Source organism: Chionomys nivalis, chromosome X (assembly GCF_950005125.1).
Source record: "Chionomys nivalis chromosome X, mChiNiv1.1, whole genome shotgun sequence".
NCBI classification, from domain to species: domain Eukaryota; kingdom Metazoa; phylum Chordata; class Mammalia; order Rodentia; family Cricetidae; genus Chionomys; species Chionomys nivalis.
Window position 1 is genome coordinate 19,213,595 of NC_080112.1, and position 27,674 is coordinate 19,241,268.

General features: G+C 41.5%; 1 protein-coding gene across 1 annotated transcript; it reads left to right on the forward strand.

Annotated features, from left to right (window-relative positions):
* On the forward strand, positions 1–27,674 carry LOC130867523 (uncharacterized). Its single transcript, XM_057759562.1, has 9 exons — positions 1–64; positions 19,475–19,519; positions 19,635–19,672; positions 20,192–20,265; positions 20,792–20,854; positions 21,856–21,923; positions 23,870–23,982; positions 26,364–26,450; positions 27,582–27,674. Exons 1-9 carry the CDS (start codon positions 1–3, stop codon positions 27,672–27,674), a joined length of 645 nt encoding a protein of 214 aa, XP_057615545.1.

Below are 27,674 nucleotides of genomic sequence, written 5' to 3' on the forward strand. Positions count from 1 at the left end.
ATGAAGAATGAGGAAGAACAGAGTGAAGAAGATGGAGGAGAGATGAAAAAAGATTATGGAGGAGGTAAGCCAGACAAGGAAGGAAGAACAGAGAAGAAGACAGGAGGTGAAAGAAGGGTGAAGGAATTGGATGGAGGAATGAACAGGAGGAGAGAGGGAAGTATGAAGAGGTAAGTGGAGGAAAAATGCATTAGAAAGAGAAATAAAGAGGGAAGAAGAAGGAGGAGGAGAAAATTGTTAGGACTGGAAATAGAAGAGAGTGAAAAGAAGAGGAGGCAATGAGGAAGAGAAAGGAGGAGGGGGAGGAGAAAGCAAGGAAGTAAAAAGAGAAAAGAGGATGGAAGTGGATTGAGAAAGGAAGAAGAGAGAATAGAGAAGGAAAAGCGGTAGAAAAGTGGAGGGTGAAGGAAAAGGGGGAGGAACATAAAGGATATTTGAGCCAAAGCATAAAGGAGAGATAAAAGAAAGGAGGAAAGAAGCAGACAGAGGAAAGAAGAGGAAAATGAAGAGAGGAGAGAAGAAAAGGGAAGAGGAAGGAGTAGGAAAAAGGAACAAGTGTGGAGGGGGTAGGAGGGAAGAAGTTGAGAGAACATGGATTAAGAGGGAAGGGAAATGAATGGAAAGAAGAAGGAGGGCCACAGAGGAGGGAGAGAAGGAGGAACACTAGGGAAGTTGCAAGAGGAGAAAAGTGGAAAGAGAAGGGAGGCAAGAAAAGGCAGAAACAAGAAAGAGGAATGAGTAGGTAGAAGTAAACAGGAAGGATTGAAGGAGTGGGAACAAAGACAGAAATATTAAAAAAAAATGGAGACGAAGTAATGAGAAGGAAAAAACAACAGGCAAGAGCCAAGTGATAGAACAAAAGGAAAGTGAAGGAAGGAATAGGGACACAGGACAAGGAGATGTGATGAAAGAAAAGACAGAAAGAAAAAGGAGGGATTCAGAAAGAGAAGGGAAGAGAAGAAAGTCAAGAGGGGTAAAAGAATGGAATAAGATAGTTGAGGGTAGAGAAAAGAGGAGGGGAGGTGTATGATGGGTAATGAGGCTACAAGAGGGGAAAAGGAAAAGGAGTAAGTAAGAGAGGGAACATAGAAAAGACAGTAGATGAGGAGAAAGGAGAGGATTAAAGGGTACAATGGGGAAACAGTGGGGAAGTTGGACAAAATGGGGACAGATGAGGAGGGAAAGGAGAATAAAATGAAAAGGAGAGAGAGTTGAACAGGGAAGAATAATAGAAAATAAGGGAATATGAAAGTGAAGTAAAGGAAAATACTAGAAGAAGAGAATTAAAAGGAGAGTGAATGAAAAGGAAGAACAAGCAGGAGACATTAAAGAGGAGAGAAGAGGGAAGAGAAGGGAAGAAGCAACAGGGGGAAGAAAGTTAGAAGGAAGAGGGAGGCAGAGGGAAGTGGATGAAAGAGGATGGGATGAATAAAGGAGGAGAGAAGAGAAAGGACAAAGGAAGATCAGGGAAGAGTGAGTGAGAGGAAAAGGGAGGGCAAAGGAAAGAGGAATGAAAAAGGAAGAGGGAAAGAGACAAGACAAAAGAGGAGGGAAATGGAAGATAAGGCAGCAAATTGAAGAAGACTGAGGAGGACAGAAAAGGGAAGAGGAGTTAATGAGGACCCTAAGACAGACAGACATACATAGATCTAATCTACTTGGGAAGTAGAAAAAGATAAGATCTTCTGAGTAAACTGGGAGGATGGTGACTTTGGCAGAGGGTTCAAGGGGAGCAGAGAGGCAGGGAAGGGAGCAGAGGAAAGTGTAGAGCTCTATAAAAATAAAAAAAATAAGGATAAAGGAGGTAAGAGGATAGAATTATGGAGAGGATGTTGTAAAAAGAAAAGAGGAAGGAAAGGAAAAGTGAGGGAATAGGGAAGAGAAGGGAAGGGGCAAGAAAAAGGAAGGAATAGGGACGAAAGAGGAAGAAAAGATGAGGGAAGAGGAAAGTACAGGACTCTTGCAGAATGAGAAAAAATAGGAAAGAGGGGGAGGAGGGAAGAGTCATAGGAAGAGATGAGGACATAGTGAGGAGGAGGGATGAGTAAGAAAAATGATAAGAAATGAAGAATAAGAAAAAGGAATATGGGAATAAAAGAGAGGAGAGAATTGGAAAGGAGAGGAGAAGGAGAGGAAGCAGGAATAGGAAGGATCAGGAAGGGCAAGGAATAGAGGGAGAAGAAAGTAGGTAAGAGAAGGAAGAGGGAAAGGGAGGAAGAAAAGAGGAGGTCAGAAGGTGAGGGTGAAAGGAAGGAGAGAAGAGAAAAGATGAAGTAATACAGTGACAATGGAAGTAGAGGCAATAGGAAAGAATTGAAAGAAAGAGAAGAGAACAACATGGAAGAGAAAAGATGAAGGAGGGAGGGCAGAAGAGGAAAGATAAGAGAAGAGAGGATGGGAAGGAAGGAGAGAAGTAGACGTAGGATGGAGGCTGAATGGAGGAGGAAATAAGAGGTTGAAAGGGAAATGAGGGTTTATATAAAGAGAGGAAGGAGGGGACCTAAACCAGAGTGGGACTGAGGAAGCAAGCTCCCCAGGAGGGGGAGAAAATCCACTTCAGGGACATTGGCATATCAGTGTTGAGCCAACAACCTGGGCCAGAGTAGATCTGAGACAAGGAATTCTGCAGAAACAGGTACACGTGAGCAACTGCTGACTGAGTGAGACAGAGATAGAGACCACTGAGGGTCCAGTCATGAATCTGGGACCTCACGGGAGTAGACCTAAGCCAGGAACCCTGTGAGTCTGGGAGTCAGCCTAGGACTTCTGAGGAACTAGGCCTGAACCAGGTCCCCTGTGGGTCTTGGCATGAATCTGGGACCTCCAAGAGTGTAGGCAGGAACCAGAGATCTCTGAGGTGCAAGGCATGAGTCTAAGACCTCAGAGGGAATAGGCTTGAGCCAGGAACTCTTTGGGACTGGGCTTTGGACTGGTGAGTCAAAGGGAATAGACAGGAACCAGAAACTTCTATTGGTCTAAGCATGAGTCTAGGACCTCTGAGGGAGCAAGCCTGAGCCAGATCATCTGTGGGTCTGTGGGCACCCAAGCCTGGAACTCCAAGGGAGTAGATGGAGCCAGAGACCTTTGCAGAACCAACTCCCAGCTAGGGACCTCTGCTTGAGTGGATACAGACCAGGATTTGCAGAAACAGGTCAAAGCTGACAACCTAGGCTAGAGCAGGCCTGAGACAGCAAACTTCAAGGGAGTGGAGTAAATCCTGGGAGTGCTTGCTGACATCCAGGAACACGGAGTGACCAGAGGGATAACAAGAACTGTGGCACTAACTGTACCATGAGGAACAACTGAGTCTTGGATTTAATGGCACCAAGAAGATTAATCAAAAAAATCACTGAAAGCCACAACCACACCTATTAGAATAAAAGATGATTAGAACAGACAGGAGGACCTTTGGAACTGAATAGAAGACCTGGATATCAATCTACACATCTTCAAACACCTGATTTTTAACAGAAGCAAAAACTATTAAATGTAAAAACGAAAGCACATTTAGCAAGTAGTATTGGCATAACTGGATATCAACATGTAGAAGAATGAAAATAGACCCATATCTATCACCATGCACAAAACTCAAGTCAAGTCAAAATGGATCAAAGACCTCAACATAAAGCCAAATACATTGAACCTTATAGAAGAGAAAGTGGGAAGTGTGCTTGAACACATTGGCACAGAAGACCACTTCCTAAATATAACCCCAGCAGCATAGACACTGAGAGAAACAATTAATAAATGGGACCTCCTGAAACTGAAAAGCTTTTGTAAAGCAAAGGACACAGTCAACAAGACAAGATGACAGGCTACAGAATGAGGAAAGATCTTCATTAACCCCACATCAGACAGAGGTCTGATCTCCAAATTACACAAAGAACTCCAGGAATTTGTCATCAAAAGAACAAATAACCCAATAAAAAATGGAGTACAGACCTAAACAGAGAACTCTCAACAGAGGAATCTAAAATGGATGAAAGGCACTTAAGGAAATGTTCAACATCTTTAGTAATCAGAGAGATGCAAATCAAAACACCTCTGAGATTCCATCTTACTCCTGTAAGAATGACCAAGATCAAAAACACTGATGACAACTTATGCTGGAGAGGTTGTGGGGAAAAGGGAACACTTCTGCATTGTTGGTAGGAATGCAAGGGGGTACAAAATTTTTCGATGTCAGTGTGTCAATTTCTCAGAAAATTAGGAAACAACCTTTCTCAAGACCCAGTAATACCACTTTTGGATATATACCCAAAGGATGCTCATTCATGCCACAAGGACATGTGCTCACCTATGTTCATAGCACCATTTTATGCCATAGCCAGAATCTGGAAACAACCTAAATGCCCCTCGATTTGAAGAATGGATAAGGAAAATGGGGTACATTTATACAATGGAGTACTACACAGCAGAAAAAATAACAACATCTTGAATTTTGTGGGGAAATGGATGGAGCTAGACAACGTTATCTTGAGTGAGGTAACCCAGAAAGAGAAAGACAATTATATGTACTCACTCAAAGGTGGTTTTTAAACATAAAGCAAAGAAACCCAGCCCACAAATCACAATCCCAGAGATCTTAGACAACAATGAGGACACCAAGAGAGACTTGCATAGAGATCTAATCTACATGAGAACCAGAAAGTAGAAAACAACAATATCTCCTGAGTAAATTGGGAACATAGAGACCTTGGTGGAGGATTGAAGGTGGAAAGAAAGTGGCAGGGAGGGGAGCAAAGAAAAATGTAGAGCTCAGTAAAAATCAGTTATAAAAGAAAAGAAAAAAGAAATGCTAAGAACACATGTAGCACCACTAAGAGGAACATGACACCAGTAAAACACTAAAGACCCTAAAACAGCAAGAATTGAACAACCAAATATACCTGAAGCAGAAGAAAATGACCTAAAAAATAACCTCTGGAGATGTTTGAAACTCTTAAACAAGAAATGAGAAATCTACTCAAAGCAATGGAGGAAAAGACAAAAAATAATGTTAGAAGACATCAAAAAATACGTTAAAGAAAACAAAGAAAAAGAGATCCAACATATGAAAGAAACTATTCAAGACTTGAAAACTGAAACAGAGACAATAAAGAAAACACAAGCAGAGGGAATTATAAAAACAGAAATCATGAGAAAACAATCAGGAACTAGAAACAAAAGCATGAACATAGAATACAAGAGATGGAAGACAGAACCTCAAACAATGACAATACAATAGACAAAATAGTCTAGTCAGTCAAAGAAAACATTGAATGTAACAAAAGCTTAACTTAAAGTATCCAAGAAATATGGGACACCATTAAAATGCCAAACCCAAGAATAATAGGTATACAAGAATTAGAAGAAGTAAAGCTCAAAGGCACAGAAAATATATTTAACAAAATCATAGAAGAAAACATTCCTAACCTAAAGAAAGACATGCCTATAAAGATACAAGAAACTTACAGGAAACCAAATACATTGGATCCAAAAAAGTTACCCTCACAAAATAATAATCAAAGCACTAAACATACAGAGTAAAAAAAAGGCCAAGTAACATATAAAGGTAGACCTATCAGAATTACACCTGACTTTTCATTGGAGACAATGAAAACCAGAAGGTCATGGTCAAGCATTATGCAGGCATTAAGAGACCATGGCTGCCAGCCCAGACTACTATACCCAGCAAAACTTTCAATCCCCATGGAAGAGCAAAACAAGATATTCCATGACAAAACTGGATTTAGCCAATTCTTAGACAAACAGCCCTACACAACATACTAGAAGGAAAACTCCAAACCAAGGAAGTTGGCTACATCAACAAAAACACAGACAATTGATAGTCTCAAAGCAGCAAATTCTAGAGAAGGTAAAATACACAAATTAACATCACAAACAATAAATACTAAAATAACAAGAGACAGTAATCACTGACCATTAATATCCCTTAATATAAATGGACTCAACTCACCTATAAAAAGGCACAGGCTAGCAGATTGGATATGAAAACAGAATCCATCCATCTTCTGCATATAAGAAACACACCTCAACCTCAAAGACAGACATATTCTCAGAGTAAAGAGTTAGGAAAAATATTCCAATCAAATGGACCTAAGAAACAAACAACTGTAGCTATCCTAATATCTAACAAAACAGACCTCAAGCTAAAATCAGTCAAAAGAGACAAGAAGGTCTTTTCATTCTAGCCAAAGAAAAAATTCATCAAGATGAAATCTCAATACTGAACAAGTATTCCCCCAAATACAAGGGCACCCTCATATGTAAAAGGAACATTTCTAAAGCTTAAATCATACATTAAACCCCATACCCTTATAGTGGGAGACTTAAACCCTCCTCTCTCACCACTGGACAGGTCAGTCAGACAAAAAATGAACAGAGAAATAAGAGAACTAACAGATGCTATGATTCAAATGGACTTAACCAAAATCTATAGAATATGCCATATAAACAGAAAAGAATATACTGAGAAGCCATTGATAAGGACACTAGGACTCATTTCTACTGCATGTTCTGGCTTTTTTGGGACCCTAGTCTATTTGGATGCACACCTTCCTAAGCCTGGATGGAGGGGGTAGGGCCTTGGACTTCCCACAGGGCAGGGTACCCTGCCCTCTCTTAAGACTGGAGGAGAAGGGAGGAGAAGGAGGGAGGGATCAGCAGGAGAATGGGAGGAGGAGAGGAAGTGAAAATTTTTGAATGGAAAAATAAAAATAAAAAGGAATATACCTTCTTCTCAGCACCTTATGGAACCTTCTCAAAAACTGACCACATACACCGTAACTAAACAAACCTCAACAAATAAAAAAAATTGAATAACCCAATGTACCTTATCAGATCATAATGGTTTAAAACAAAAAGTCAACAGCAACACTAATTCCAGAAAACCCACAAACACATGGAAATGAAACAATGCTCATCTGAATCATCAATGGGTGAAGGAATAAATAATGGGAGAAATTAAAGACTTCCTAATATTCAATGGAAATGACCACACAACATACCCAAATTTATATGACACATGAAAGCAGTGTTAATAGAAAAGTTCATAGCATTAAATGCCTACATAAAGAAGCTGGAAGAATGCAGCAAGTGAATTAACAGAACATTTGAAAACTTTAGAAGAAGATGCAAACTCACCTAAGAAATCAGAGGGCAAGAAATAATCAAATTGAAAGCTGAAATCAACAAAAAAGAAACAAAGAAAACAATACAAAGAATCAATGAGAAAAAGAGTTGGTTCTTGGAGTAACACAACAAAATAAACAAAGCTTTATCCAAACTAACCAAAAGGCAGAGAGAATATCCAAATTACCAAAATCAGAAATGAAAAGGGGAACATAACAACAGACATGGAGGAAATCCAGAGGATCATTGGGTCATATTTCGAAAACCTGCACTCCACAAAATTGGAAAACTTAAAGGAAATGGACAACTTTCTGGATAAATATCACTTACTAAAATTAAATCAAAACAAGATAGACAAAGTAAAAACACCTATAACTGCATAAGTAATAGAAACAGTGATCAAAAGTCTCCCCCCCCACACACACACACACACAAAAAAAAACACTGAGGACCACATGGATTCAGCTCAGAATTCTGCAAGATTCTCAAACAATAACTAATAGAAACATTCCCCAAATTATTCCATACAATAGAAAGAAAGGGAACATTGCCAAACTCTTTTTATGAGGCTACAATAACCCTGAGAATTAGAAAACAAACTTCCTCAAGTCCCAGTAATACCACTTTTGGATATATATCCAAAGGATGCTTATTCATGCCACAAGGATATGTGCTCACCTATGTTCATAGCACCATTTTATGCCATAGCCAGAATCTGGAAACAACCTAAATGCCCCTCGATTTGAAGAATGGATAAGGAAAATGTGATACATTTATACAATGGAGTACTACACAGCAGAAAAAATAACAACTTCTTGAATATTGCGGCGAAATGGATGGAGCTAGACAACGTTATCTTGAGTGAGGTAACCCAGACAGAGAAAGACAATTATATGTACTCACTCAAAGGTGGTTTTTAAACATAAAGCAAAGAAACCCAGCCCACAAATCACAATCCCAGAGATCTTAGACAACAATGAGGACACCAAGAGAGACTTGCATAGAGATCTAATCTACATGAGAACCAGAAAGTAGAAAACAACAATATCTCCTGAGTAAATTGGGGACATAGAGACCTTGATGGAGGGTTGAAGGTGGGAGGGGAGTCACAGGGAGGGGAGCAGAGAAAAATGTAGAGCTCAACAAAAAAGGGAAGAAGATTGATGAGAAAGGGGTAGGGGAGAGGGTAATAAATGGAGAAGAAAAGAGAAAAAATGTAAAGTGGGAAGAATGTTAAAGATGATGAGGGTGGAAGAAGAGCAATGGGGAATAAAGAAGGGGAATAGGATGGAGGAAGATAAGTAAATAAGAGGGAAAGAGGAAAGAAGAAGGAAGCCTGTGGATTAGGAAAGATGAGAGAGTAATGAAGAAGGAAAAGATGAGGTAACAGATAAGAGGAAGGGTGGACAAGAGGAGGGAATAAAGAAGATGAGGAAAAAGAATATAAAGGAAAAGGTAAAAGAAGATAAATGACAAAAGAGTGAATGACAAGAAGGAAGACTAAGTATATGGATGGGTACAGGAAGGGGGAAGAGGAGAAGATAGAAGAGGAAGAGGGGAAGAGAGAAGAGGGAAGAATAGTTAAGAGGGATGAAGAGTGAAGAGGAGCAGTAGGGGAAAGAAAATAAGGAATAAGAGGGAGCAAAGAAGAGAGACGACAAGGAGAAAGGAAGGTGAAATCATGAAAAGGAAAGAGGGCAGAGGAGGTAAGAGAAGAGAAAAGGGTAGGGATGAGTGAAGTGGAAGGAAGATGAGGTAATTGAAAAGAAGAGTCAAGAGAAAAGGTCAGGGAGGTTTGATTCAGACAGAAGGAAAAGGAGAACAAAAGGAAGAGAAGGAAGAAATAAATAAGAGGTAGGAGGGAAGAACGGGGAAGAGGGGTAAAGAGGAAAGAAGAAAGAGAAATTGTGAAAAGAAGTGTGGGTGGAAGAGGAGAGAGATGAAAAAAGAGGGAAGAGGAGGGTGAAGGGAATAGGGGGAAGAGGAAATGTGGTAAAGGAAAAGGATGAAAGAGGAGGCAAGAAGCAAAAGGAAAGAGGCGATGAACAGGGATCAGGGATGAGGAATGAAGAGGGAAGAAAAGTAGAAGAGAAAATGGAAGAGGAGGAAGTAGGAAAAAGTAGGGAAGATAGATGAAAAGAAAGGAGGGAAGAGGAGAGAGGAAGAAAGAGGAGAGAGAAGAGAAGGGTTGAGAGGGATAATGGTTAGGAAGAAGGGGAGAGAAGAAATAAAGAAATGAAGAAAAGACAATATATGATAGAAGAGTTGAGAAAAAGAGGAAAGTGGAAAAAGGAAGTACAGGGAAAGGATAAAAATGAGGGAAGAGAATGAAGGAGGGAAGGAAAGGGAGGAGAGAAGAGGATGATAGAGGAATGTGAAGCAAAGAACAGGGAAGAAAGAACTAGGGAAAGGAGCATTTGAGGGAATGGAGGAGAATATTGTAGAAAAAGGAATAGGGAAGATGGGACTAAAGAGGGCAGAGGGAAAAGAAAAGAGGACAGGGCAGGAATAGAAGAGGAAGGAAAAGGAAGAGGGCTTTAGTAGGGATGAGAAGGAAAGAAGAAGGATGAGGGAAGAGGAGTGAGAAGGTGTGAAGAGGAAAGAAGGAAGAGAAGGAAAAAGGAAAGCTATTGAGAGGAAGAAGAGAAGAGATTAGAGGATGAAAGTAGGGAGTGGAGAATAGTGTAAAGAGAAAGGGGGAGGTAAGAGAATGGAGGAGGAAAGGTGAGGGAGCATGAAAAAGAAGGGAAATGGAAAATAGTTAAAGAAGGGTAGCAAAGGAGAGAGGAGAATAGAGGAAGGAATGGGAAGATGACTGAAGAATAGGAAAATGGGGGAATAGAGATGATAATGGAAAATAAGGAAGAAAAAGAAATACAGGAAGAAGAGGAAAGGGAGAGATCCAGAAAAAGCAGTGAAGATTAAAGAGAAATGAGAAGGAAAGTTTAGGGATAAGGAAGGAAATGGGAGGAAATGGTGAATAGATGGGAGAATGGAAAATGTGAAAGAGGATGGAAGAGGACTGAAACAGGAAGTGGAACATGAGGGAAGAGTGGGGAAAGGGAAAATGAGGGTAGAAGATGAGGAGAAAGAGAAGAGAGTCAAGGGAAGAGTGTAGAAGAGAGGATAAGCTAGTGAAGTAAGGGGTAGAGTAAGGAGGGAAAGGGGGAAGAGGAGGTAAGGAATGAATAGAGGAAAAGAAGAAAGAGAGGATAAGAATGAGGAAGAAAAAAAGGAAAGAGGATGGAAGAGGAAGGTAGAATGGTGAGGGAGAGGAGAAGAGCATGGTAGAGGATGAAAGAAAGAAAAGAAAGAGGGGAGTTGAACAGTGAGGGAGGAGGAAAAGCAAGGGAAGAGAAAAGAGGAAGGATGATGGATGTGGAGGGAAGAAGAAGTTAATATAAAAGTGTCTACAAGTGAAGAGGAAAGAAGAAAGAAGAGTAACAATGGGTAAAGAGGACGGAAGAGGAAAGGGGAGGGAGGGGAAAAGCGGGAAGAAGTGGCAAAGGGAAAGGGAGGGAAGAGGCCATAGAAAAGAGAAAAATGAAGGAAGAAGAATGATAAGGAAAGTGTTGGTGGAGCAAGGAGCAAGGAAGAGGGAATAGGAAAAAAAGAGAAAGAAAGAGGGGGAGGGAAGAGTAAGGAAGAGTGAATAGCACACAAGTGAAAAATGGAGGGAAGATGGAAGAGTATAGTAGAAGAATAAACAGGAAAAAAAGGTCAGAAGTAAAAGGAAGCAAGAACGAAGAAGAGGGAGGAAGAAAGAGGAGGGAAAAGAGGCATGAGATAAGAGTAGGATCAAAGAAACAGAGAGAACAGTGAAGGAGTGGGAAGAGGAAGAGTAAAGAGGATGGAGGAAGAAAGGAAAAGCGAGAAGGAAAAAGGAAAAGAAGATAAGAGAGGTGACCCGCAGCAGCAGCCCAGGACAGGGAACTCAGAATTTCCTCTTCCCACCCATACTTCCTGGGCTCCCTGCAGGGAATCTACTCCCCACATACTGCCTCTCTCTTCCTATCACACCCAGCTTGCATCCAGAACCCTCCTCCCTTCTGCCCCCTTCCCTCTTTGGGCACATAACACCACCCTGCTCAGCCTGTCTGGGCGCTGGGGGCGAATCCTCAGGGCAAACAGGCAGGCGGGAGTTCCTTTGTTTCACTGGCCTGCCTGCACCAAGCAAGGTAGGCGCTTTGTTTATGAACTACCCAACCAGCACGGAGATCTGATCTCGGCACCAGGAGAGCCATCATTGGGGTGAGTTTGTGACCCGCGGCAGCAGCCCGGGACAGGGAACTCAGAAGTTCCTCATCCCCCCCATACTTCCGGGGCTTCCTGCAGGGACTCTACCCCCCGCATACTGCCTCTCTCTTCCTATCCCACCCAGCTTGCATCCAGAACCCTTCTTCCTTCTGCTTCCTTCCCTCTTTGGGCACATAACACCACCCTGCTCAGCCTGTCTGGGCACTGGGGGTGAATCCTCAGGGCAAGCAGATGGGTAGGAGTCCCTTTGTTACTCTGGCCTGTCTGCACCAAGCAAGGTAGGCACTTTGTTTATGAACTACACAACCAACACGGAGAGCTAATCTCGGCACCAGGAGAGCCATCATTAGGCACGGAGATCTGATATTGGCACCAGGAGAGACATCACTGGAGCACCAGGAGAGCCATCACTGGGGAGTGCAATCACTGGGAAGGTACATCAGTAGGCAAGAAGACCTGATCCTGTAAAAGAAGACCCATAGGAGAGCATTCAGAGGAAGAGATGGGAAGGCGCCAATGCAAGAATTCACCCAACAATCTGAAAAACAATATGAAACCACCAGAAACCAGTGACCTCACAACAGGATGACATGAACACCTTAATCATGAAGAAGTAGAAAAAATTGACTTTATGAAAGTGATTGACGCCCTTAAACAGCATGTAAAAAATGCCCTTATGGAAATGGATGGGAAGTATAACAGAAAGTTTGAAGAATTGAGTAAATCATTAAATGATACCCTAGGAAACCAAGGGAAAACAATCAAACAGATAATGGAAACAGTTCAAGACTTGAAAACTGAAATGGAGGCAAAGAAGAAAACACAAACAGAAGGCCGGCTGGACAGGGAAAATCTAGGAAAACGAATAGAGACTACAGAAACAAGCATAACCAACAGAATACAAGAGATAGAAGAAAGAATCTCAGATTCTGAAGATACCATAGAGAAAATAAACACGCTGATCAAAGAAAACAGCAAGGCCAACAAACTCTCATCACAAAACATTCAAGAAATATGGGACACCATAAAAATACCAAACCTAAGAATAATAGGAGTAGAAGAAGAAGAAGCACAGCTCAACGGTCCAGAAAATATATTTAATAAAATTATAGAGGAAACTTTCCCAACCTAAAGAAAGATATACCTATGAAGGCTCAAAAAGCATACAGAACACCAAATAGGCTGGATCAAAAAAAAAAAACATCCCCTCACCATATAATAATCAAAACACAAAGCATACAGAACAAAGAAAGAATATTAAGAGCTGAAAAGAAAAAGGCCAAGTTACTTATAAAGGTAAACCAATCAGACTTACACCTGACTTCTCTATGGAAACCATGAAAGGCAGAAGGTCCTGGATAGATGTACTGCAGAAACTAAGAGACCGTGGATGAGAGCCCAGACTGCTATACCCAGCCAAGCTTTCGTTCACTATGAATGGAGAAAACAAAATTTTCCAGGATAAAAACAAATTTAAACAATACGTAGCCACAAATCCAGCCTTACAGAAAGTAATAGAAGGAAAATCACTAACCAAGGAGTCCAACAATGACCACAATAACTCAGACATCTAGAGACCCTTCACCAGCGCAACTCAAAGAAGGGAAACACACAAAATCTACTACTAAAAAAGTGACCGGAGTTAACAACCACTGGTCATTAATATCACTTAATGTCAATGGAATCAACTCACCTATAAAGAGGCACAGACTAAGAGATTGGATACGAAAAAAGGATCCAACATTCTGCTTTTTACAAGAAACACACCTCAACCACAAAGACAGGAACCTACTCAAAGTAAAGGGTTGGGATAAGGCTTATCAAACAAATGGACCTAGGAAACAAGCAGGTGTGGCCATACTAATTTCTAACAAAGTTGACTTCAAACTTAAATCAGTGAGAAGAGATGGAGAGGGACATTTTCTACTCATAACAGGAACAATTCACCAATATGAAGTCTCAATCCTGAATATCTACGCCCCTAATATAAAAATTCCCACATATGTAAAAGAAGCATTGCTAAAACTCAAGACAGCCATCAAACCGCACACATTAATAGTAGGAGACTTTAACACTCTTCTCTCACCAATGGACAGGTCAATTAGACAGAAAACTAACAGAGAAACAAGAGAATTAATGGAGGTAATGAATCAAATGGACTTAACAGACATCTATAGAATATTCCACCCAAATAGGAAAGAATAAACCTTCTTCTCTGTAGCTCATGGAACCTTCTCGAAAATTGACCACATACTCGGTAACAAAGCAAACATCCACAGTTACAAAAAAATATTAGTAACCACCTGTATCTTATCAGATAACCATGGATTAAAGCTAGAATTCAGCCACAATGCTACCCCCAGAAAGCCTACAATCTCATGGAAACTGAACAATGAGCTACTGAACCATACCTGGATTAAGGAAGAAATAAAGAAAGAAATTAAAGTCTTCCTTGAATTCAATGAAAATAAAGAAACAACATACTCAAAAGTATGGGACACTATGAAAGCAGTCCTGAGAGGAAAGTTCATAGCACTAAGTGCCCACTTAAAGAAAACAGAGAAAGCACACATTGGAGACTTAACAGCCCACTTGAAAGCTCTGGAAAAAAAGAAGCAGACTCACCTAGGAGGAGTAGAAGAATGGAAATAATCAAACTGAGGGCTGAAATCAACAAAATAGAAACACAGAAAACAATTGAAAGAATCGATGAAACAAAAAGCTGGTTCCTGGAGAAAATCAACAAGATTGATAAACCCTTATCCAAACTAATCAAACGGCAGAGAGAGAATTTGCAAATTAATAAGATCAGAAATGAAAAGGGGGACATAACCACAGACACAGAGGAAATTCAGAGAATCATTAGATCTTACTACAAAAGCCTGTATGCCACAAAACTGGAAAATGTTAAAGAAATGTACACGTTTTTAGATAAATACCATATACTAAAGTTAAACCAGGATCAGGTGAACAACCTAAATAGACACATGAGTCGTGAAGAATTAGAAGCTGTTATCAAAAACCTCCCTTCCAAAAAAAGTCGAGGACCAGATGGTTTCAATGCGGAATTCTACCAGAACTTCCAAGAAGACCTAATACCTATACTCCTAAATGTATTTCACAATATAGAAACAGAAGAGTCATTGCCAAATTCCTTTTATGAAGCTACAGTAACTCTGATACCAAAACCACACAAAGACTCAACCAAGAAAGAGAATTACAGGCCAATCTCACTTATGAACATCAACGCAAAAATCCTCAACAAAATACTGGCAAACTGAATCCAAGAACACATTAGAAAATTTATCCATTATGATCAAGTAGGCTTCATCCCAGAGATGCAGGGCTGGTTTAACGTACACAAATCTATCAATGTAATCCATCATATAAATAAACTGAAAGAAAAAAACCATATGATCGTTTCATTAGATGCTGAAAAAGCATTTGACAAAATTCAACATCCCTTTATGATAAAAGTCTTGGAGAGATTAAGGATACAAGGGTCATACCTAAATATAATTAAAGCTATTTACAGCAAGCCGACAGTTAACATCAAATTAAATGGAGAGAAACTTAAAGCCATCCCACTAAAATCAGGAACACGCCAAGGCTGTCCACTCTCTCCATACCACTTCAATATAGTTCTTGAAGTTTTAGAAATAGCAATAAGACAACATAAGGGGATAAAGAGGATTCGAATTGGAAAGGAAGAATTAAACTTGCATTATTTGCAGATGATATGATAGTGTACTTAAGCGACCCCAAAAACTCCACCAAAGAACTCCTACAGCTGATAAACACCTTTAGTAATGTGGCAGGATACAAGATAAACTCCAAAAACTCAGTCGCCCTCTTATACACAAAGGATATGGAAACAGAGAGAGAAATAAGAGAATCATCACCTTTCACGATAGCCACAAACAGCATAAAATATCTTGGGGTACCTCTAACCAAGGAAGTGAAAGATCTATTTGACAAGAACTTTAAGGCATTGAAGAAAGAAATTGAAGAGGATACCAGAAAATGGAAGGATCTCCCTTGCTCTTGGATTGGGAGGATCAACATAGTAAAAATGGCAATTCTACCAAAGGCAATTAATAGATTCAATGCAATCCGCATCAAGGTCCAATCAAAATTTGTCACAGACCTTGAGAGGACAATAATCAACTTTATATGGGAAAACAAAAAAGCCAGGATAGCCAAAACAATCTTATACAATAAATGATCATCTGGAGGCATTACCATTCCTGACTTCAAACTCCATTACAGAGCTACATTAATAAAAACAGCTTGGTACTGGCATAAAAACAGAGAAGTCGACCAATGGAATCGTATAGAAGACCAGGATTTTAACCCACAAACCTATGAACACCTCATTTTCGATAAAGGATCTAAAAGTATACAATGGAAGAAAGAAAGCATCTTCAACAAATGGTGCTGGCACAACTCAATGTCAACCTGTAGAAGAATATAAATAGACCCGTATCTATCACCATGCACAAAACTCAAGCCCAAATGGATCAAAGACCTCAATATCAATCTGAACACACTGAACCTGATAGAAGAGAAAATGGGAAGTACCCTACAACATATGGGCACAGGAGATCACTTCCTATGTACAACCTCAGCAGCACAGACATTAAGGGCAACATTGAATAAATGGGACCTCCTGAAACTGAGAAGCTTCTGAAAAGCAAAGGACGCTGTCATTAAGACAAAACGGCAGCCTACTGACTGGGAGAAGATCTTCACCAACCCCGCAACAGACAAAGGTCTGATCTCCAAAATATATAAAGAAATCAAGAAAGTAGACGTTAAAATGATAATTAACCCAATTAAAAAATGGGGCACTGAACTGAACAGAGAATTCTCAACAGAAGAAGTTAAAATGGCCAAAAGATACTTAAGGTCATGCTCAACCTCCTTAGCGATCAGAGAAATGCAAATCAAAACAACTTTGAGATATCATCTTACACCTGTCAGAATGGCTAAAATCAAAAACACCAAGGATAGCCTTTGCTGGAGAGGTTGTGGAGAAAGGGAATACCCTCATCCAATGCTGGTGGGAATGCAAACTTGTGAAACCACTTTGGAAGTCAGTGTGGCGGTTTCTCAGAAAAATTGGGATCAACCTACCCCTGGACCCAGCAATAGCACTCTTGGGAATATACCCAAAAGATGCCCTATCATATGACAAAAGCATTTGTCCAACTATGTTCATAGCAGCATTATTTGTAATAGCCGGAACCTGGAAGCAACCTAGATGTCCTTCAATGGAAGAATGGATGAAGAAAGTGTGGAATATATACACATTAGAGTACTATTCTGTGCTAAAAAAAATGACTTCTCTAATTTTGCATGCAAATGGATGGAAATAGAAAATACTATCCTGAGTGAGGTAACCCAGACCCAAAAAGAAGATCATGGGATGTACTCACTCATAATTGGTTTCTAGCCATGGATAGGGGCCACTGAGTCTATAATTTGTGATCCTAATGAAGCTAAACAAGAGGGTAAACCCAAGGAAAAACATATAGTTATCCTCCTGGCTATGGGAAATAGATAAGATTGCTGGGCAAAAAATTGGAATCTTGGGGGTGGGGTGGGATGGGGGTGAGGGGAGATGGGGAGAGAAAAGTGTGAAGGAGAGGATGAGGGAAACTGGGGGAAACGGGATGATTGGGGATAAAGGAAGGTTGGATAGGGGAGCAGGGAAACTCATATCTTAGTTAAGGGAGCCACCTAAGGGTTGGCAAAAGACTTGAACTTGGAGTGGCTACCAGGTGCCCAGGGCAATGTCCCCAGTTAGTTCCTTGGAAACCTGAGGATAGGGAACCTGAAATGAACCTATCCTATAACCATACTGATGAATATCTTGCATATCACCATAGAACCTTCATCTAGTGATGGATGCAGATTGAGACAGAGACCGACACTGGAGCACCGGACTGAGCTCCCAAGGTCCTAATGATGAGCAGAAGGAGGGAGAACATGAACAAGGAAGTCAGGACCACGAGGGGTGCACCCACCCACTGAGACAGTGGGGCTGATCGATTGGAAGATCACCAAGGCCAGCTGGACTGTGACTGAAATGCATGGGATAAAACCGGACTCTCTGAACATGGCGGACAATGAGAGCTGACGAGAGGCCAAGGACAATGGCATGGGGTTTTGATCCTACTTCATGTTCTGGCTTTGTGGGAGACTAGACATTTTGGATGTTCACCTTCCTAGACCTGGATGGAGGGAGGGGGACCTTGGACTTTCCACAGGTTAGGGAACCCTGACTGCTCTTGTTACTGGAGAGGGAGGAGAAGAGGAGTGGGGGAAGGGGGACAGGGGCGGGAGGAGTGGGAGGGAAATGGGAGGCGGGGAGGAAGCAGAAAATTTTTTTTCAATAAAAAAATTAAAATAAAATAAAATAAATAAAAAGATAAGAGAGAAGGGGATGGAGAAGGGAACAGGAGAGAGGTGAATAGAGCAGGATATTTGAGAAGAAAAGAAGAGAGAAGAGAAAGGATGGAGAAGAGGTTGAAATATGGAAGAGAAGTGTAAAGGAGTTAAGTCAATTGATAGGGAAAGAAAAGTTGAGAGGGAAGAGGAGAGAACCTGATAGTATAGGGAAGAGGAGGAAAAAGGGAAGGGGAAGGAGAAGAGATAAGTGGAGGGAATATGAGGGAAGAGGAAAGATGAAATAAGAAGATGAATGATGAAAAATATGCAAGTGGAGACTGAGGGGAGGGGAGGAAATATGCAAGAGAAAGGAAGAAAGAACAAGAGGGAGGAAATAAGCAAGAAAAGGAAGGATGAAGCATGGAAGTCATGAGAAGAGGAAAAGGAGGGAAGAGCAAGAGGAAATAGTAGGGAGAGAAAAGAGGAGCAAAAAAGGCAAGTGGAGGGAGAAGTGATGAGGACAGAGGAGGGCAGAGCTGATGGATAAGATGAGAGTGATTGAAGAAGAAACATGAAGGAAAATCAGGAAAGGAGATAGTGAGAGGAGGAGGGAAATGGGGAAAAGGGAGAAGGAAAGGAGAAGAAGGAGAAAGATAGGAAAATAGAAGGTGGAAGTAGTGGGAGGAGGCTACAGGAGTGGTGTAGAACAAGGAGGCAAAAGAAAACAAGAGAAATGTGAATGAAGGGAGATGAAGGAAGTGGAAGAAAGTTTGGAAGGGAAGTATGAGGGAGGACAACAGGGGAAAGACATGGGAGTGAAGACAGAAGGGGTGAGAAAAGAGAGGGAAGGAGGGAAAATGATGTAAGAGCTATGAGAAGTGAAGAGAGAAGAGGGAAGAGGAGGTAACAGGAAGCAGGAAAGTGGGGGAGAGAAAAGAGAGCAGGAATTGGAGGGAATGGAGAAAGTAGGGAAGAGTAAGGAGGAGAGAAGTGGAGAGAGGCTGAATGGAGGGAAGAGGAAAGAGAGAATAGCAGTGATGATGGAGGATGAATGTGGAGGAAGAAGAAAAGAGGATGGAGAAAGAAAGTGGAGGAAGAGGGAGAAAGCACAGAAGGGAAGAGGGAATAGGTGGGAACAAGATAAGGGAGAGAGTCTAGAAGAGTAGAAAAGAGGAGGGGGAGAGAAAAGAAAGGGTAAAAGGGAATGAGAAGGAGGAGGGAAAGTGACAGATGAGGGAAGAGAAGATAATGAAGGAGAGAAAGGAAGAGGATTTAAGAGGGAAAGGAGAATATAAGGGAGTAAGAGGCAGTACAAGGGAGAATAGAGGACAGAAGAGGTGGCAGAAGTGGAAAGGGCAGGAGAAAAGAGTAGGGAGAAAAGACTAGAGAGGAGGGATGAAAAGTAAAAATTGATGTGGATGGAGGGAAGTGGTGGGGTGAAGGAACATAAGAGAGAAGGGAAGAGAGCCAGGTAGGGAAGTGGACAGAGCAGTGAAGAGGAGGGAGAAAGAAGGAGGAGGAAATAGAATGGAAGGAATATGGAAGAGTAGACAAATGAAAAATAAGTAGAGATAGAAGGGAAGAGGATGGAGGAGGGAATATGGAAGATCAAAAAAGATAAGAAGACTGAAGAGAAGAGAGGAAGTATATAAAAGGAAAGAAGAATCAAAGAGGATGTAGGAAAAATAAGAACAGAGGGTTGGAGAGGAAGAAGAAAGAAGACAGGAGGAAAAAGGTCAGAAGAGTAGGGTTAGAGGAAGATTGAGGGGGAATCAGAAAGAGGTTAGAAAATGGAAAAGGAAAGAAGGCAGTCAAGAGTGTAGGGAAGAGGACAGAATAAGGTAGAGGAGAGAGGAGGGAAGAACAGGAAGAAATGCGAAGGATGGAGGTAAGGAGGAGAATGTATGAGATGGAAGGAGTGAAGATGAGGGAACGTGGAAAAAGAAGGAATAGGAAAAAAACAAAGAGAATGTAGAGGGAAGAGGAAGTGGATGGAGGAGGAAAGCAGATGGAGAAGGGAAGAGGAATGGTTGGGTGAAGGTAAAAGAAAGGAAGATAGAAGAGAAAGACAGTAAGAGGAAGCACGGAAAAGGGATGTTAGCAGGAGAGAGAGGGAAGAGAAGCTGATATTACTGAGAAGGGGAAGAAGAGGTGAGAATAACAAAAAGAGGAATGAGATGGGATGGTAAATGAGATGAGGAGGAAGAGCAGTGGAAAAGAGTGTAGAAGAGGTAAGAGAAGGAAATAGGAAAGTCATGGAAAAAAGAAGAGGAAATGGGAGAGGAGAAAGGAGGGATGAGGAGGGATATTGAAGTGGAGGCAAGACAAAAGAATAGGTAATAGGACCTACAAAAATTGTAGAAGAGAAAAGAGGAGGGATAAAAGTGGGGAAAGAGAAGTAGAAAAGCAGGAAGAGGAGAAAAGAATACAAAGGGGAGAAGAGAAGAAGGAAGAAAATGGAAAAGTATTTAAGAGGAAGGAGTAGGGGAAAGTAGGAAAAGGAGAAGACCAGCAAGAGGGAAGAGAAGCAGGGAAGAGGATGTAAGAATGAAGGATTGGAAAGGGGAAAATAGAGGATAGTAGACAGAAAGAAAATAAAATGAAAAAATTAGAAAGAGGGTAAAAGACCAAAAGAAAAAAAAAGAATCAAGAAGGAAGCTGATATAAGAGGAGGAGAAAGAAGGAGGGAAGAGGAGTACAGTATAGAGTGAGGATGAAGGAATGAAAGGAAAGAGAGATGGAGGGAAGAGAAGGGGACAGGAATGCGAGGGAGGGAAGAGAAACAGGAAGAAGTGGTAAGTGAAAGAAGGCGATTAGAAAAGAGATGAGGGAAGAGGAGGGTGAAGTGAAGATGATGGAGAAGAGAGGGGGGAGAAAGAAGAATGCAGATGAAGGGGGCAAGAAGAGGGCTGATGAAATAGGAGGGAGGCTCAAAGAGAAAGAATGGGGAAAGGATGGAGAATAGAAGAAAGGGAGTGGGAATGAGGAAATAAGATCTAAAAGAGAGTAAAGGGAAAGCACAAGAGGAGAGAGAAAGGGATGAAGAGAAGAGAGGAGAGAGGAGGAGGGTGTATTGAGGAGGAGGGTGCAGGAACATGAGTGATGAAGGGAGAAGTGGGAGGTGAGAAGTGTAGAGAAGAAGAGAGAAGGAAGAGGGAAGGGTGTAGAAGAAAAAAGAGCTAAGAGGAGAAAATAAGAAAATGCAGGGTTGAAGAGTAGTAAGGAGGAAAAGGGGATTTAGAAGGCAGAAAAAAGAAGAGGAAGATAGAAGGAAAAGAGAAGAAGACAGAAGTAGGAAGGGAGAGAAGTAGAAATAAGAAAGAGGAGGAAAGAAAAGGGCAGCTGGAAGGAAAAATACAAAGGGGGAGAGTAAAAGGAATGGGAAGAAGGATGGAAGATGGCAGAAAAGACAAGAGATTTAAAGAGAGCAGAGAGGAGATGGAAAAGAAAGTGATAAGCAAGATGAGGGAATAGGATGGGGAGGCAAGAGGAAGATGAAGGGAAGATGAGGGAATAGGAGAAGGTAAGAAGCAAGAAAGAAAATGAAGAGAAGAGAGAAGACAAAGATGAGTGAAAAGGAGAAAATAGCAGGGAACTGGAAGGAGGCAGAAGGAAGAGGAGGGCATATATAAGTGGCTAGAGGATGAAAGAGAAAGAAGGAAGTAGAAAGGAGGAGTTGTGTTGTCTGGGTTTCTTTCCTTCCCAGTTCCTGCAATCATTAAGTCCCAAAGAAATCACAGAGAGGTCTACATTAGTTTTAAGCTAATTGGCCCATTAGCTCAGGCTTCTTATTAACTCTTGTAACTTACATAGCCAATTATTAGCCATTATTCTTTTTTGTGTTAGCCATATGGCTTAGTACCTTATTCAGTGGGCAGTCACATCTTGCATCTTCTGTGATCAGGTCAGGACTGTGGACCAAGCTTTCCTCTTCCCAGACATATCCTGTTCTCATTGACCCACCTCTACTTCCTTTCTGGTTGTTCTGTCTATATATCCTGCCTGGCTACTGACCAATCAGCATTTATTTAAAATATAATTAACAGAATACAGACAATTGTCCCACACCAGAGTTGTGAATAGAAGGGAAGAGTGGAGTGGAGTGTGGAGACAAAAGGTGTTTGAAAGGAATCAGGAGTGTAGAAGGAAGACAAGAGGAGGGAATAGAGAATAGGATTAAAGAAGATATAGGATAGAATTGGGAAAAAGAGGGAAGAGGAAAGAAGAGGGGAGAGTGAAGGGAATTGGAGAGAAGAAGAATCAAAAAGGATGAGGCTGGAAGAAGTAAGGGGAAGAGGAAGGATTAGAGAAGAAGCAGGAGGCAAGCAGAGGAAAGAGGACAGAGAGAAGATGAGAGAAAAAAAATGAGGAAAGAGGAACAAGGGTATAGGTGGGAAGAGGATTGAGGAGGGAATATGAGAAAAAGAAAGATGTGAGGAAAGAGAGGAAGGGGAAGATAAATTAATTGAAAATAGGAGGAAGAGAAGAAGAGCAAATGGTAAGGGGAAGGATGGGGGAAGAGGAGAGATGAGGGACAGAATGAAAGAGTACATTGGAAAGGAGAGGAAATGGGGAGTAGGAAATAGGAACAAGAAGGGAAGATGAGAGACAAACGAAAAGAGAAGGGAGAAAAGGAATTTAAAGGAGGAGTAAAAGAAAATGGAGGAGCAAGGAAAAATGGAGGTGTTTAAAGGCAGGAGTGGAGAAGACTTGGGAAGAGAAGCAGGGAGTGGAGATGACAATGAAGATGGAACAGGGACAATGGAAGAGCAAAAAAGGGGAAGCATTTAAGAGGAGAATAAAGAAAATGAAGAAGAGAAGTAAAGGGAAGAAGTTAGAGAACAGAAGAGGAAAGGAGTTGGTAGAGGAGCAAGTGGGAGAGAAAAAAACACGGAGGGGATAGGTAAATTAGGAAGGTAGAAAGAAGAGGGTTGTAGAACAGGAAGAGAAGAGGCAAGATCAGAGAAGAGGGAAGATAAGGGGAGAAGAGATAGGAAGGAAGGGGTGGATGAATCAAGAGGAAAGAAAAGGGAAGGGAATGAAGAGGAAGGAATATGGAAGAGAAAGGAATTGGGGAGTTGAGAGGAGGGGAGAGGAGAGAAAGGCAGAAAGAAGATAAAAGGTGTAAGGTGAGAAAATAGGAAATGGAAGGAAAGATCTATGAGAAACAAGTAGAGGGAAAATGGAAAAAGAAGGAGAATGGAGGAAAGAGAAGCAGAAATATGAGGGAATGTGGAAGAGAGGAGAGAAGGGAAATGGAAAATTTAGTAATAAGGAAAGAGCCAAGATGAGGAAATAAGAGGAAGGAAAAGGGAGTAGGAAATAATATGGAGTATGGATGAGGATGGAAGTGGGAAGAGGAGAGAATCAGGAATGAGGGTAGAGTGCAGATTAGAGAAGAACAAAAAGGAGAAAAGATCATGGAGGGGAAAGGAAAAGGTGAGAATATTTAAGAAAGAAGAGGAGGGAGCAATTATGTGGAAGGAGTAGTGAAGACATGATAATAGGAGAGAAATGGGAAGAGTAGGGAAGTGGGTAGCAGAAAGGAAAACAGAGAAGGGAAGGTAAGAGAAAGGATGAGGTAAGAGCGGGGGGGGGGAAGAGGAGGGAAGAAGAAATAGGGAAGAGGAGGAAGAGGCAATAAGAAGAGGCAAGAATGGAACCAGATTGTGGAAGGAAGAAGATAACAGGAAAGAAAACAGGATGGAAGAGCAGTAGGAGAAAGAAGAGAAGAGGAACAATGAGGCAATAGAAGGAAAAAGGATTGCAGAAGTAAATGGAGTGAAAGGGAAGTAGGTATAGAAATTAAGAGGGAAGAGAAGAGATGAGGGAGGAAAGAAGATGGAGGAAAGAAAAGAAAGAAGAGAATGGAATACAGATAGGAGAAGGAGTGAGGGGCTTGGAGTAGAGGTGGAAAGACAGAGAAACTAAAGGTATGAAGAGGTGGTAGGAAAGATGAGAAAGGAAGAGAAAAGAAATGGAAAGAGGGAAGAAGGGCAATGTGGAAAAAGGAGGGTGGAGGTGACAACACAAAACCTGAGGAGGGAAGAGAAAAGAGGAATAAGGAGAGAAACTGAGTGAGAAGACAAAAGAGAAGAGGGGACAACCAGAAGTGATAGGAGGGAGGAGGGATATAGAGATAAAGAAAAGGAAGGATGGAAGAAGGAAGAAGAAAGAGGTGCAAAGAGCAAAGAGGTGGTAGAAGGAAGATAAGGAATGTCTGAAGGGGAAGGAAAAATGAAAAGTAAAGAATGGAGGAGAGAAGAGGCAACAAGGAGAGCATGGAAATGGAGGATGGTGAATGAGGGAAGAATAAAAAGGTGGGAAGACAAGAGAAGAGATACAAGGGATTATAGAAGTAGAAAGAGGATTCCGAAGTGGGAGGAGAAAACAGGTTGGAGTTCTGATGATAGAAGTAAGAATTAGATATAGGAAGGAAAAAAGAGGATTGGGAAAAGAAAGGGAGGAGGGAAGAGAACTAAGGATGGTAGTGGGGCAGTCTAGATGGAGTAGAAATGAGAGAGGGAAGAGAATGTAGTAGAAAGCAGGAAGGTAGAAATAAGAAGGAATAGGAAGGAGGAAATTATAGGGAGGAGGGAGAAGAAAGGAGGACAATATTGGAGAAAAGAGTGAATGTGGGGGGAAGGAAGATGGCAGAGGACAGGAGAGCAGGGAAGAGGGAATAATGTGGAAGAGGGGAGAAGAAGAGAGAACAAGGAAGAGGAGGGGGAAGAAGAGAAAATTGTAAGAAAGAATCAGGTAGAGGAGGCAATATGGAAGAGAAGGCAGGAGGGGAAAAAGGGAGGAGGAATGTTAGAAGAGGAAAGAGTATGGAGGGAAGTTGAGAAAGGAAAAAGGAGGTTAGAGGAGAAAGGACTAGAGATGGTCAAGGGAAAGCAGGGGTGATAAGGGGGGAAGTAGAGGGAGAAAGGAAGAGGTTCAAGGATGGAGAACAAAGGGAAGGAAGAGAAAAAATATTGGTTTAATAAGAAAGAGGTTGGGAGAGGAGGCAGGAAAGAAGGTAAGAGAGGAGTGAGGACAGATGAGAAGGAAAGAGGAAGATGAGCAAGGAAGGGGAGGGAAGAGGAAAGAGGACTGTAAAGGAAGGAAGAGGGGAAAAGTGTAATGAGAGTAAAATAGAAAAGGGAGAATAGAGGGAAATGTAAGTAGGGAGGAGTGAAGGGGAGAGAAATGGGAGTAGTTAAGGTACGGGTTTGGGCAAGTGGAGTGAGGGGAAAAGGAGGGAGGAGAGGAGTGTTGAAGAGGAAGGAATGATCAGGAATGAAGAAGATTGCAGAAAATACAGAAGGAAAGAAGAGGCAGATGAAGGGAAGAGGAGGGTAGAAGCAAATGAAAGAGGTAATTGGATGAAGGGGAGGAAAGAAAAGAGAAGGGAGTTAAAAGGAGATATGAGGGAAGAGGAGGGACTAGGGAGGAGGAAAAAGGATGGAAGAAGAAAAAGAAGAGGAAGAGGTGAATGAAAGAAGATGGCATGGGTGATACAAAGAAAAAGTGAAGATGAGGGACAAAGGAAGAGTAGGAAAGAAGAAAGATGACCTAGCAGGATGGAAGAAGGACTATGAGGGAGGAATATGACAGAGGAGGAAGGAAGATCAGTAAAGAGCAGATGGAAAGAAAGAGGAAAGAAGAGGGAGAATGACTAGAAAGGTTGAATAAATAGGAAGAAGGAGGTCTGAAAAGAGGTGAGGAAGAGGTTAGTGGGGAGAAAGAGAGAAGAGGAAAGAAGAGAAAATGGAGGGGGAAAGAAATAGTAGGGAGGGGAAGAAGTGGAAGGATTCAAGAGGAAAGAGGAGGCAGGATGAAAAAGGAGCAAAGAAATGGGGTAAGAGAAGAGAGAATGAAAAAACAGGAAAGAGGAGTATTGAGAAATGATGTAGTAAGTAGAGGAGGGAGTAGAAAGGAAAGAAGAGGAAAGATGAAGTAATAGGGAGAAGAAAACGAATAAATAAGGAAAAAGAAGGGAAATGGCAATAGGGGAGGAAATAATAGAGGGAAGAAGAAAGAATATGGAATAGATGTGAGAAGGATGTAGGAATGAACAGGAGGAAAGAAGAAAGTATGTGGAGGTAAGTGGAGGAAAACCTAAGTAGAAAGAAGAATGAAGTTGGAAGAGGAAGAAGGAGAAGAAAGTTATTGGGACTGGAGACAGAGGAGGGTGAAAGGAAGAGGAGGGAGTAAGACAGATAAAGGAAGAAGGAATAGTAGAAAACAAGAGAATGAAAAGAAAGAAAAGAGGTAGAGGATGGAGGAGAGAAGAGAAAAGAGTAGGGAATATAATGAAGTCAAAGAGATGTTCGTGCAGGAAGACAGAGAATAGAAAAGATAAGGGAAATACAATAGGGAAGTGAAGAATGAGAGAAAGAAGGCAGAATGAAGTGGACAGAGATAGAAGAGGAAGGTGACAAGAGGAGAGAAGAAAAGGGAAAAGGACAGAGTAAGGAATGAAGGGGAAGGGTGTTTAGGGGGTAGGATGCAAGTAGATGGGAGAATATGGAATAAGATTGAGGGGAAATGAATGGAAAGAAGAGAAAGGAGAACAGAGGAGGGAGAAACACTAGGAAAGATGGAAGAGGACAGAAGATAAAAGTGAAAGAAGGCAGGAAAGGAAGGAAGAAGAGAGAGGAGTTAGAAGGATAGAGGAGGAAGTAGTCAAAAAGAGGTAGCAAGCAGAGAAATATAGAAATAGAGGGAAATATTCAGGAGGAAAGAGAGAAGAGCAAAGAGGTAGAACGTGGAAAAAAGAGAAGAAAAACAGAGGGAAGCAGGACAATAAGGATCAATAAACAAATAGAGAGAAAGGAAGAAGATTGATTAGGAAGAAGGAGGGAAGAGAAAACAGGAGAGAGAAGAAGAAGGATGAAATAGAGTACCTGTGGGTGAAAGAAAGAGGAGGAAGATTGTATGAGAGGGAAGGAGTCAAAACAAGTGAAGAAGGAAGAGAAGGGAAGAAGAGTGGGTGTGAAAATAAAAAAGAAACTAGAGGAGGAAAAGTGGATGATGGAAGAGGAGGTTGTGGAAAGAGTGGCGAAGTGGGAAGAAAAGGGGGGAAGAGGAAAGAAGAGATAAGAAAAGTGAGAGGAGGGAGGACAGAAGAGGGAAGAATAGTAGAAAATGGAGGGGTTGGAAGAGAAGGAAGAAATACAGGGAGAGATGGGGAGGAGTGAAAAGGAGAGTAGAGAGGAAGGAGGAACAAGCATGGGACATTAAAGGGGAGAGAAGAGGGAAGAGAAGGGAAGAGGAAAGAAGAGACTAGGAGGGAAGTGGAAAGGCAGGGAAGGGGAGGAAAGAGTATGGGGTCGAGAAAAGAGTAGAGAAATGACAAAAGAAGATGAGGGAAGAGGGAGTAGGAGGGAAGAGGAGGGAGAAGAAAAGAGGAGTGAAAGGGGAAAATGGAGATGAAGAAAGAGGAGAAAAGAAAGTGGAATCAGCCTGAAAAGGACAGAAAAGGGTAGAGAAGGCAAGAGGGACAAGGACAAAAGGGAATGGAAGCAGGGAATGGGATTTTTGAAGAAAAAGGATGAAAGAATAGGAAAGAGGAAGGAATAGGGATGGAAGAGGAGGAAGAAGAGAAGATGGAAGAGGAATGTAAAGGATACCAGCAGGATGAGGATAAAGGAGTGAATAGAAGAGAGGAAGAAAGAGCTCTTGGAAAAGAGGAGGCAAGAGTGAGGAAGAAGGGGTTGTAGTCAGGTTTGGTGGTCCATGTGTTTAATCACAACATAAGGGAGGCATAGGAAGGAGGAAGAGGAGGAGGACAAGAAGAACAATAAGAACAAGAACAAGAAGAAAAAGAAGAGAAAAAGAAAGGAAGAAGAGAAGAAAGATGGGATAAGAGTAGAGAAAAGGAGAGGAGGCTGGATATAGGATGA